The 11,563-nt window shown below is 54.7% G+C and overlaps 5 protein-coding genes across 5 annotated transcripts in view; 1 reads left to right on the top strand and 4 right to left on the bottom strand.

Moving 5' to 3' along the window:
* Window positions 1-342: 342 nt before the first annotated feature.
* Window positions 343-1,999, bottom strand: GUITHDRAFT_164067 (hypothetical protein; the record flags this gene model as incomplete). The annotated part of the gene is made up of 7 exons (XM_005829576.1): window positions 1,963-1,999; window positions 1,849-1,914; window positions 1,446-1,582; window positions 1,088-1,193; window positions 779-838; window positions 489-552; window positions 343-390 (listed from the first exon to the last, which is right to left on the bottom strand). Coding segments are annotated over exons 2-7 (480 nt in total), but the record flags the coding sequence as incomplete, so codon positions are not given.
* Window positions 2,000-2,515: 516 nt separating this feature from the next.
* Window positions 2,516-5,619, bottom strand: GUITHDRAFT_111332 (hypothetical protein; the record flags this gene model as incomplete). The annotated part of the gene is made up of 11 exons (XM_005829577.1): window positions 2,516-2,627; window positions 2,765-2,798; window positions 2,928-3,003; window positions 3,151-3,218; window positions 3,393-3,453; window positions 3,502-3,537; window positions 3,718-3,762; window positions 3,918-3,953; window positions 4,009-5,265; window positions 5,345-5,416; window positions 5,587-5,619. 11 exons carry the CDS (start codon window positions 5,617-5,619, stop codon window positions 2,516-2,518), a joined length of 1,830 nt encoding a protein of 609 aa, XP_005829634.1.
* Window positions 5,620-6,410: 791 nt separating this feature from the next.
* GUITHDRAFT_153500 (hypothetical protein) lies at window positions 6,411-7,480 on the bottom strand. The gene has a single exon (XM_005829578.1). It carries the CDS (start codon window positions 7,183-7,185, stop codon window positions 6,475-6,477), a length of 711 nt encoding a protein of 236 aa, XP_005829635.1. The 5' UTR covers window positions 7,186-7,480; the 3' UTR covers window positions 6,411-6,474.
* A 1,420-nt stretch (window positions 7,481-8,900) lies between these two features.
* On the bottom strand, window positions 8,901-9,533 carry GUITHDRAFT_111334 (hypothetical protein; the record flags this gene model as incomplete). Its single annotated transcript, XM_005829579.1, has 1 exon — window positions 8,901-9,533. One exon carries the CDS (start codon window positions 9,531-9,533, stop codon window positions 8,901-8,903), a length of 633 nt encoding a protein of 210 aa, XP_005829636.1.
* Window positions 9,534-10,764: 1,231 nt separating this feature from the next.
* GUITHDRAFT_111335 (hypothetical protein) overlaps window positions 10,765-11,563 on the top strand; it is a gene marked incomplete at both ends in the record, with an annotated part of 1,172 nt that continues 373 nt past the window's right edge. The window contains one exon of the mRNA XM_005829580.1: window positions 10,765-11,424. Within this exon, the coding sequence (XP_005829637.1) occupies window positions 10,765-11,424 (660 nt within the window). The remainder of the gene's footprint in view (window positions 11,425-11,563) is intronic.

The raw sequence follows: 11,563 nt of genomic DNA on the forward strand, positions 1-11,563 counted from the left end.
GAGAGGAAGGGAGGTGTTGCCACAGGCAGTGACGTCAAACTCCTCGTAGATGGTCGTACACTCCTCCATCATCTCACTCCCATCGTACAGGCTGTACTCAAGGGCGACGGGCTTGGGTGAGAAAAAACGAGTCACAAACACCCCCTCGCCCCCACAGCAGAGTACGAAACATCATCGTTGTCCTCTAAATGATCTTTCCTGTTCCTCAAGTCCCACCCTGCCCTCGTAAGGATCGATCCTGCTCCTTGCATGACAGCGCGCAGGATGCCGAGCGCGCTTTTGTTCTCAACCCGCTCGGAGAGCGTGGTCTTCTTCTACTTCGTTTGCACTTACCGATGCGAGTGCATTTCAGTACGTCACACTCAAGCTTGCCGCAGGAAGGTTCCGTTCCTGCTCGCACTTTCACATCCACTGCCACTCCCTTCTCCCACCCCCACCCCTCCCTCAAGCCTCTGTCTCCCCTCTTCACATCCCCTCTCCCCTCCTACCGTCAAGCGTGTATCGGAAATGAAGCTGCGCATTTCCCTCCCTCCCAGGCAAGATCTCCACAGGCTGGAAGGAGGCAGACATCACGAGCAGGCAGAGAAGGAGGAAGAGAAAGAAAGGAGGCAGAAACAACCCAGGGAAGGTGAAGAAGAAAACAAGGACGGGGATGAGGTCAGGAATAAGGAGTAGAAGGAAATGAACAAGGATGAGGAGGAAGAGGAGGAGAAAGAGAGGGAAATGAGGGGTTGGTCGTGATGGAGGGAGGGATTTCGATGAAGAAGATTTCTCCAACCTGCTTGCGGTCAAAGCTAACAATCGAGGTTTCTCCAATGAATTGATCGCCGATGACAACCTGAAGTAGAAACCATGAGGAGGAGTGAGAAGACAAGAAGAAAGAAGATAGTGAGGGGAAGAGGAGAAGAGGAGAGAGACGAAGAAACGAGGAGAGGAGAGGAGAGGAGAGGAGAGGAGAGGAGAGGAGAGGAGAGGGGAGGGGAGAAGAGAGGAGGGGAGGGGAGGGGAGGGGAGAGTGGGCAGGAAGGGCGAGCAAGGCGTGAAAAGCAAGGGAGGACAGGGCTTCAAGGTTCTCATGATCTCTCACCCGAGGCGCGCAGGGCTGAAGAGGAAAACTCCCGCAGTCTCGGTGACAATTTAGCTCGCAGCTCCCTGCAGGGCTGAACCCTCGGGCCTGACGGTAGAGCCCCACCCTGAAGGAACGACAAAATCCAAGTCAGACAAAATCCAGGACAGTATCCTTCCTCTTCCCTCAACTCCTTCCCATCCCCTCCTTCCTGCTCTGTTTGTCGCTTCTTCTTTCTTATTTGTTTGCCCTGTGCTCCTGCTCCTGCTCCTGCTCCTGCTCCTGCTCCTGCTCCTGCTCCTGCTCCTGCTCCTGCTCCTGCTCCTGCTCCTGCTCCTGCTCTTCGTCCCCTTTCTCCTCCTCCTTCATCTCTTCCCACCTGATTGGCAACGGTGATCCCACAAATCCTCGGATTGCCAGCTGTCGATTCAGCTCCCCCGAGGTGACAGCCAGCTGGAGGGCGCGAAAGACGGTTGACAAGTCGTCCCGCCTCGAGACGTAAATGTGTAGCCCCACCTGACAAGTCAACTGAATAGGAGAAGAAAGAGCAGAGGAGAGCAGAGGAGAAACGTACAGAGGGGGAGGAAAAGAAGAGCGGACAGGTGGGAAGAGGAGAGAGGAGAGAGGAGAGAGGAGAGAGGAGAGAGGAGAGAGGAGAGAGGAGAGAGGAGAGAGGAGAGAGGAGAGAGGAGAGAGGAGAGAGGAGAGAGGAGAGAGGAGAGAGGAGAGAGGAGAGAGGGGGGACGACAAAGGACCAGAGACGCAAGGCAAGGGTAGGATACCTCCACAGACTCTTCCTCTTCCTGCTTCAGCTTTGATTCTACCCGTTTGAATTTCATCGCCTGCATCTGATGTAGCATGAGCAAAAATGAAAGCTGAAGAGCAGCCGGACTGACTTTGAACTTTTCGATGGATTGCTTGAGATGTGTAATGCGGTCTTGTTTCTCATCAGAATGAAGATGGGAGGTAGAGATAGATTGCTTCTTCTGTGAAAGACCATCGTCATCTTCAAACTGATCATGATTTTCATCATCATCATCATCATCATCATCACCACCACCACCACCACCACCACGACCACCACCGTGTTCATAAGCAACATTCATATCTTCATCGCGGATTCATGCTCTTACCTTCTCTTGATCTACCACATGCCTCAGCTTTGCCATCACCTCCCTCAAGAGCTTGCTGGACTTTTGTGACATCCTGACACCTTTGTGAGCAGACAAGAAGATCGACAACAACAGCTCACCTTGAGTCGTGCTGAATCTTCAAGCAGAGAGAGTTTGGAGCGGGGAGACAAACAATGAGAAGGGCGGATGCGAACGAGGAGCGAAGAAGACAGGTGGAAGGAGGAGAGAAAACATTTCAGGTTGTCTTGTGTCCGAAGATCAACTTGTCCTCACCTCCTCTCTTGTCGACCTCCCCCTTGTTTGAAGCTTCTTTGCTTCACTTGTGATCTCCTGCCATCTTTGTCAATCTGTCCGCCTTCACGAAATCTTTGTGCAACTTCACCTTCTCCCATGTTTCGATATCTGGCTCCTCCACAGAAAGAAGGCGTCTGCGTTGCACAGCATTAAAGATCACGCACGACATTGTTGGTGGAGTGCGATGATATGCGAGACATGCATAAGAGAAACATGTACAAGAATAAACATGTTGTCATCTCCTGTGATACACTATGTGAGCTTTTATCACCGTCTTCTCCCAAGATCTTGGCAAACGAGGGGATCTGCAAAGCTCAACATCAGTAAAGCATGTCAAACAGACTGAAGAACGCTGAAAAGCGAGTAAAAACAACGAGATACAGCACAAGACATCTGAGCAGATAACATTCTTCAATAAGATCAACGTGACCGACCGGTGCAGTTGAGGTTGTCGATCTTGTCAATGATGATCCAGTCTTCTGGCTTGCCCCCCAGGCTCTTGGCGAGGACCTGTTGCACCATCAGCCCTCTCTTCCTGCCTGTTGCTTTCCTCCTCTGCTCTCTCATCTGCTCTCTTCTCGCATCTCCGCTCTGCATCTCCCTCTCCCTCTCCTCTCCCTCCTGTCGACCACTCCATCTTCTCGCTCTCTTCCTCACCTCGTGATCCACGTCCGTCTGCCTCCCAAGGTCAAGAGCCGCCGACAAGGCGGATTTGAGCTTGTCGACTGCATCAGCAGCGTCAATGAGGGCAAGGAAAAAGAATGCAGGAGCAGGAGGGAGAGCAGGAGCAGGAGGGAGAGCAGGAGCAGGGAGGAGAGCAGGAGGGGGAGCAGGAGCAGGAGGGGGAGCAGGGGCAAGGTTTCTACTACTTCGAGTAAGAACTTGGTCGGAAGTTTGACCATGGATGTCAAGTATCACATGGAGGTAGTGAAGGTCCGCAGCAGCCGATGGCTGGAGGACCTGAGGGTCCGTCAGGGCCCATGGTGGCTGTCAAAGAGTCGGAGGTACCTTGCCATCTGCAGACGAAACATCCGATTGCTGCAGCTGCAGAGAAAGTCAGTCCAGATCATTTCATGAGGTTTTGAAGGGAAGGATGAAGAAATTGATCATCCTCCTCTGAACCCCTACTCCTTGTGCTCTCCTCTCTTCCCTCCCTCTCTCGTTCTGTCTTCCTGTCCTGTCCTCTCCTGCTCTCTCCAACCCGTCGCCGCTCCAAGCAACAACCTTGTTCTCCACGATCTTCTCCAGGGTCTCGTCGCTAAGATCCTCCTGCGAACAAAGCATGAGAAGCGCAAACATCTCCCTCCCTCCCTCCCTCCCTCTCCCTCCCTCCCTCCTTCCCTCCCTCCTTCCCTCCCTCTCCCTCCCTCCCTCCCTCCCTCCCTCCCTCCCTCCCTCCTTCCCCCCCCTCCTTGTCAACTTACAGGGTTTCCTCCCAGCTCGACAGCCTCCATACGGATCTGGAGCAGCAGCAACGTCAGCGAGGCAGCACCACGACATCCCTGCCAGCTCCACCTTGTCAGCTGAAACGTTGAGGCCGACAGAGGACAGCGCGTCATGCACGACTTCAACACTCAGCTTGGTGCTGTTCTCCGACTTTCCAAAGTCCTTCACATACTGTACAGATCGCTGCACCGCCGAGCCCTCCAGCTCTGACTGCTCCTGTCCCCCCTTTCCAGCTCGTTTCCCCTCCCCCTCTTGCAAATGATGAAAGTCCAGCTCGTCCTTGCACCCCGTTAATCCATCGCACACCCTCACAACCCCGGGCTTCAGCACCTTCCCGTTCTCCAACCGGTCTCCCGGGCCCTTGGAGGAGAAGTCAGTGACAGGGTAATGAGCAACATCCGGCCGGCCCGCGTCTGTCTCCGCGCTATCATGGTTGTTGTTGACGTTGAAGTCCCAAGGAAGGCCTTTGGTGTCCATCGACCCGTCCTCGATCTTCTGCCAGTGGCAGCCCGTGCCGTCACACACCTTCACAAGCTTCCCCTCCTTCCACTCCTCCTTGTTGTACTCGGGCATCGACTCCAGCACCTTGGAACCATCGCCCAGGATCTTGGAGCCAAGTTTCCTCGACTGGTAGAACTGCCGAGGGGAGGACGACTGGGCAGCAACACTTGCAGAGCTGTCTTGATTCCCAGCAGGGGCAACTGGCTTCACCTCCTCCTGGACCACCTCGTCGACCTGCGGGTCAATCTGAGAGTCCAGATAGTCCTGCAAACCTTCATGGGGGTCTGCCTTGACCGGCTTGATGGGAATTTTCTCCGGCGGCGGCAACCGTTCCCCGTCCGTATCCCACTGTTGGATCCCGATGCCTCTGTGCTGGACTCGAACCGAGCTCCCCGGATTCATAAACTTGAGATTCCCAAGACCACCCCCGTAGAAGGGCTGCCGATGGAGGGGGTCGTGGTACCCGTCGCCCTCCATCCCCCCCCTGCTCTGCCCCCCGAGCTCCCTTGCCATCTCTCTCTTAGCGTTGCGGTTGTTGGCATCATACCCCGCCCATCCTCTCCCGCGCCCTCCGAACCTGCTAAACTTGTCTCCTACGTTGGGCGCCTCTTTGCCAGCCACAGTCTCCCCGTTGCCGTTCCAGATTTGCTTGGAGGGTTCATGGCAATTGTGATGGAGGCAAGGATGGGACTCGTACTTCTCGTGCGCTCCCATGCTCCATCCATGCTCGTCTGGAATGCTGGGGGTATCGCAGCTGTGTCCTTTGCACTCCCACCATTTCCGTTTGAATGACAGCTGCTGGCTCCTCGCTTTCCGCTGCTCGCTCTGTAAGGAAAGTTCAGATGCGACAACAGCGTCCGCCATGATCAGGAGGTAGCAGCTGTTCAGCAGATCGACGGCGTACCTTCTCGCCCTCCAACTCGCCCAGCAGGTTGGACATGAAGCTTGTGGAGTCTTTGATGGCCATGGATTGGTCCTGAGATGATACGTTACGGAGATTTCATCAAGACAGCAGAGCAAGTGAGCAGAAAACACGCACAGCTCCATCTCATCGGAACTTACCTGTCTGTCACCATTGAGCTGATATAATACCGTCTGGCTCTGCATATCGATCATGAGCGAGTATTAGGAGCAGCCACAACATACCTTTTGCAAGTATCCTACTAGCCCGATGCACATGGCCGCGATCCCAATGAGCAGGAGCTGACTCCTACTGACAGGGACCATCGCTGGAAATACGGCAAGATCAGAACCTTGACGCTGACTAGATAAGATCGCGAGGCAAACATTCACACAAAAACAACTCCCTCCAATCCAATATCCTTGACAACCCTCCATGCCTTGTCTCTGCCATGAGATAGATGAAGCATGCGTTTGCCATGAGATAGACTGCACTTGTTTCTCTCCTCCTTCGTCTGGAGTGACGTCTGCTGCCCTCACTTTCCCTCTCCCTCCCTCTTTCCTTCCTCCATGATCTCCTTTACGCACCCGCCTCTTCGCAAAATTTGCCGGTTCCTTCTACCACAATTGCATACAAGGAACTACCGTGGTTCCTTACAGTGCCGGCCGGGCCGGCGCCGCCGGCCCCCGGGCGGCCGCGGGACGCCGGGTCAGGGAAACTTGCCAAGTTGCTTTCAACCCTGTGACCGCCATGACTAAGTATGGTACTCGTACGAGGAAAATCATGGCAGGAGAGTCGAGGAGGCTTGACCAGTGACTCCACTGACACTGACTCCTTCGCCGGCCGGTGTGACCGGCCTCAAACGGGCGACTCTGCCCGAGAAGAGAAAAGGCACAGCGAGAACCAATCATTGCACGCCGCCGGGTACTATGATCTTACTCAGGCCGCTCGTATCCTCACGCCGGGCGGTAGTGACTACGGTGCACCTCTCAGGCCATACTACGGCCTCGCTCGGACTCAGAGTCAAATTAAGTACCGTCGTACTTGATCGTCCGATGTTCTCGAAAACCACTATTATCATGCCTTTACTTCCATAAAATACAACGCCACATGCACTGAGAACGAAACAACAACTAGAAACCCCCCCGCATTCTCAGGCGGAATAATGACTCGAGAATCCCCACAAACATCCGTGCCCTGGCCCCTTTCCTTCCCCCAAACGGATGGCGCGCAGAGTCCTTAAGCAGAGTCTCATCCCCTGAAGAGTTGCCAACACTCACATCACGGCAATTCAGAGGGGCTTTCTGTCGCGAGCTGTCCCGACCCGTTTCTATGGAGTAAGTGAAGTCTATTCCGTTCTTTCGAAGGCAAACAACACCCTTGCTCGTGTCAAACGGTTGAGATCTCTTCAGAGAGAAGACGGGATGGACTTGTTGCATCGAAGACAACTTGTCCTCTTGCGGAGCTCCGAGGATCTCCCATGGGCCCTGCTTCAAAGAAAGAATGGGTGCCTCTTGGGTTGGTAACAGTCTGCTCCTAAAAGATTTCACAAGCCTCTCCCGAAAGAAAACGCTGGCCCATGACTTCTGGTCCTGGTTCGCATCCCTCTTAGCAAACTGTTGGCTCAAATTCCCGAGTCTTTGTTTCATCAGCTTGCTGGAAAGAGTTTCTGCTGGCGAGTTCGAATCGATCTGCTCCTTCCTCGCATCGCTGTCCCACGAGAAGAGAGTTTCGACACTCCAACGATGATGGCCCTCATACATCATCAGCCCTTTTGTCGCATTGATGTAGTCTTGATCGGCATACACGTCCGACATCGAGCTTTCGGCTTGAATCAAGTGCATACTCGCAGAGCCTTTTACCGAGGTAGGAGCTGCCGGGCTAATCTTTCATTGGGCTAGCCCTTGGCCTTCACTCAACTCCGATCTGCGCAATGGCACTGCAGAATTTGCCAGCAAAATGGCGTGCGATTTTTGAATGGCCAGCAATGTGTGCAGAAAATATGGATCAAAGAGTGACTAGACACCAACAGACCTCTAGCGGTGAAGCGAAAGCAACTAAATCAGCCTTCTGGAATGTGCAGGAGTATCGAGCAACGGAGAGAGCAAACCAATCAAGAGAAAAGGGGTAGCAGAGTGTAGCAGTGCACTAGGCCGACAGAGCAAGCAGAGCAGAGACAGAATATTCCAAGACACGGCGCAGGCCTTACAAGTTTGGGGTGGAGGAGAACCTTCACAAGAAAGGGAAGGGGGATAAAGGGTGGGGTACGTACGGGTGTTCTAAAGGGGAATGGGGGAGAAAGAAGGGGTAGGTGGGTCATACATGTTGGGCCAAAAGTATCTTTTTCGAAAAGGAGGCTGACATTCTTGACATGAAGAGATGTATTAATGGATCGTTTCGACTATCAGGATCCCCTTCTATAGTGAAGTTTCTAAAGATTTTAAGCTATATAGTCAAAACTATTCCCCCTACCACGGTACATGGAACTAATTTCATATAGGTTTATTTATGTTTTATTCCTACATGGGTACCTTGCTTAGACAAATCAAATTCATTAATATAGTCAAATTTCTAAACCTTGCTCGCCCAGGCAAGAGGCGTAGGAGAGAAACAGGAAGATTTCATTCTTTGCTCCTCTACCCTCCCCTCTCTACTACAAAGATCTTTCAATTGACCTCTTAAGAAAACACCCAAATGATATCTCCTGGCTTGTTTGCCAACATAAAGGGTCTTAATTCGAAAACAGGGGTGTAGCGTGTGGAGTACCGTACCCTACTATGGGTCCGGCCGGGTCACCAAGGGTCACCAAACATACAACTTCAACGCCGGACCGTCCGGACTCAGCGAGTCGGGAGCCGCTGAGCTAGCGGATGACCCGCCGGATCGGACCGTACGGAGTACCGGACTCGGCCCGGCCCGGCGGCCGGGCCCACGGTTCGACCCGGTGACCGTCGGACTCCGAGTCCGACTCCGAGGCTCGGCGGAGCGGCTCGCTCGGCCGAGGGCGCGGCCCGGGCCCGAACTCGGAAGCCTTCAGTCCGTGCCACGGCCACGCCGGGGCCGCCGTTCACGGTGCCAGTGTACGGTCCGACGGTCGGACCGACCGACCGTCTGACGCCGCCGACGGCCGCCGCTTAGACGTCGGACACGGACCGGCCGCCGGCCCCGCTGCGCGGTGCGGTGAGCCCCGAGGCTCCCGGAGCCTCGGAGTCCGACTCGGCGAGCAACGGGGCTCGCCCGGGACTCGGGAGTGACCGTGGCATGCGACTCCGATGATCAGTCATGATGATTTGCCATGATTGCAGTGCAGCCTGACTGAAATGTTACGGTCTGAGTCATGGTCCGATCTGGCATCTGGCACTAGCGGCGGCATCGGCTGCCGCGCGGGCCGGTGCCGCTCAGGGCGCTTCCGAAGTCAGTCCAAACTCGGAAGTTCACTGAGTCAGAGAGCGGCAGCGCGGCCTGAACTCAGTTGTGTCTTTGTCAAGCCTTTTCATTCAGACTAGTTAAATTTATGCGAAATCAAACCGAACTGGTGGCCGTGTGCGTGGTCGAGACCTCAAACAAGCTTTTTGAAGATACAGTAAATGAACGGTCTTTCCTGTCCCCAGGTAGTCATGTACGTGAAGTCGTGTGACTTCAATAGCGCATAGTCCTTGCCAAGAAACTCTGAAAGGGAAGATGGCGAGTACTGTTTGACGTCAAGCCCACTACACTTGGTGATTCCGCCAATGGCAAAAGTGGAAATTATCGCGAATCCTCCTTTCATCAGGGAGCTGTCAAGAACCTTACGATACTGTTCACGGTCTTCCTCCTTAACAAAGAAGTGCAGCACAGCTCGATCATGCCAGATCATGACATCCTGGATGTCCTTCATCTTTGTTGGATGTGTCAGGTCATCCACTACAAAGTCCACCCGACCGACTCCTTTCTGCCCAACGCGTTGACGAGTGATGTCGAGCGCTGCTTCGCTGATGTCCACAGCAGTAAGGTTGGTGTATCCGGCCTCAAGAAGGTAGTCGATCAACACTGAAGACCCGGAACCAACATCCAGGACCCGACAAGACTTGTCAACTTGGCACTCTTGGATGAGGTCCAGAGAAGGCTGAGGGACCCGTTCGTACCAGCCCAGTTTTTCTTGTTCACTGTTGCTGTACTTGTCGTTCCAATGTCTCTGAAATGAAATCTCCATGTTTGTGAATGATTCTGAATGCGCAAGGGCGAGTGAAATGTAAGGCAGAGATCTGAACAAGTAAGGAAAGGTAGGGAGGGACAAACAGGCAGGCAGGCAGGCAGGCAGGCAGGCAGGCAGGCAGGCAGGCAGGCAGGCAGGCAGGCAGGCAGAGGGAAGGGATCGATAACAGAACAGGTCAAGTGGACAAGATGATCGAGTCGACGATCAGATCAGTGGCAACGAGTTGAGAGTGGGAGCTTGCAATCGTTTGTGCGGGCCGGGAGGGAGAAATTTTCAGATGTGGCCAGGTGCTTTCAGGAATCGACTACCCCTCATTTTCCCAATTATTTCCTTCAGATGAGGGGGTACAGGGTGGGGAGGGAACACCGGTGTTTCGACCAGAACACGGCCGCGGCCAAGTCATGGACCCTCACGGATCCAACCCTGTACCCTTCAACCACCCCCACCCCTTTTATTGAGACTGCCTGGACCCCTCGCGGTCCCACAGTCCGTGACTGAATTCAAGTTTAACTTAACTTTGGCCGTACGGCGCCGCTCGCTGCCCGGCCGCTCAGCCGAGTGCCGCGGCACCGGGCCCTGCCGCCGGGCGGCGGCGGCGTATATCTCAGTCTTGTCTTAGACGGTTGGCACAAGTTTTCAAGTTTTGTATCCGCCGCCGCCGAGCCTCGGAGTCCGGGAGTCGGAACTTGAATCCGAGTAGCCGGGCCTGACCGGCGTGAACCGAACTTCGGAAGACCGACGCCGTTCGGAACTTCCGACCGGAACTCCCGGCGAGTCCGAAGTTATGAGGAGGCTACGGCAGTGCCGCTGTCACTGCCGCGGCTGCAGCGCATCTGGCGCGGCCACGACTCGACGCCCGGGCCCGTCCGTCTCAGCATGCAGCCAGGGCCACTGAGGCGGCCGGCGCCGCGGGCCGGCCCCCCCGGCCCTCATATGGCATAATATATGACCGTTTGGGGCATAGGAAAGCCCATAGGGGGCGCCCATCTATCGACGTGCAAAGAATTCCAAAAATACCAGTAGGATGGTCATATTTCAACTGTCATGTACCGGTACCTTTACATTTTGTTTTTTTGCGTTCTCGCAGTCTTTGTTGGGGAAAGTGAGGAATGCTGGAAGCTCGCGTGGGCAACCGCGCCATGGTTGCGTGAGCGAGAGGCGGGCGAGAGGAGCGATGAGAAGAGCAGCTGCATTGGTTCTCAAGACTCCAAGGATCTTGCTCGAGCTCATGCTCCTGCTCAACTCTCTGAAGTTCACCCAGAGCTTTCTTCCTTCTCTTGCCTGGCAGCGACTGCCATTGCAATGCATGGCTAGCTACCGCCATTACACCACACCCTTCAACCAGCGGCTAAGGAGGGAGAGAGCTAACGTCTTTTCCAGATGCTCTTGCGTACAAACTCTCAGCTCGAGCTCCGCATCAAGTGATTCTTTAGTTTGCCCTACGATATCGGCCAAGCCTCTCAAGGATCCTTTTGCTTCGAAGCTGCTAGTTGATGCAGAGCAAGCGGATGCAGCTCAGCCTCTTGCCGAGAGCATTGTAGAGAAGCTCTCGCGCCATGGGATTGTGGTAGTGCCCAACTTTGTCTCGCCGGAACATGTTGCGGAGATGCGTACAGAAATGCTGGAGAAGGAGGAGCGAGGCTTGTTCAAACAAGCAGACATCGGCAGAGGGAGCGACCAGAAGCACAGGCCAGACGTGCGAGGGGATGAGATTGCCTGGATCAACGGAGTGGAGGACGTCTCCTCCAGAGCCTCGCTCCGCTTCCTCGAGGATCTCGAGCACATCCGTCAGCTCATAAACCGCGCGCTCTTCCTCGGCATCTTCCAGCTCGAGTGTCACTTTGCCAGCTACTCCTCAGGAACCTTCTACGTCAAGCACCTCGACCAGGTGAGATGCTTTTCTCTGCTCCTGACGCGAAACCCTTCCTTTCCTTTGCCTGCCTGCCTGCCTGCCTGCCTACCTGCCTGCCTGCCTGCCTGCCTGCCTGCCTGCCTGCCTGCCTGCCTGGCATTCGTTCCTCCCCCCC

This window comes from Guillardia theta (genome assembly GCF_000315625.1).
Source record: "Guillardia theta CCMP2712 unplaced genomic scaffold GUITHscaffold_51, whole genome shotgun sequence".
NCBI lineage: Eukaryota > Cryptophyceae > Pyrenomonadales > Geminigeraceae > Guillardia > Guillardia theta.

Coding starts and splice junctions, on each gene's coding strand:
- GUITHDRAFT_153500 (XM_005829578.1), bottom strand. CDS start 7,185: ATGCACTTGATTCAAGCCGAAAGCTCGATGTCGGACGTGTATGCCGAT.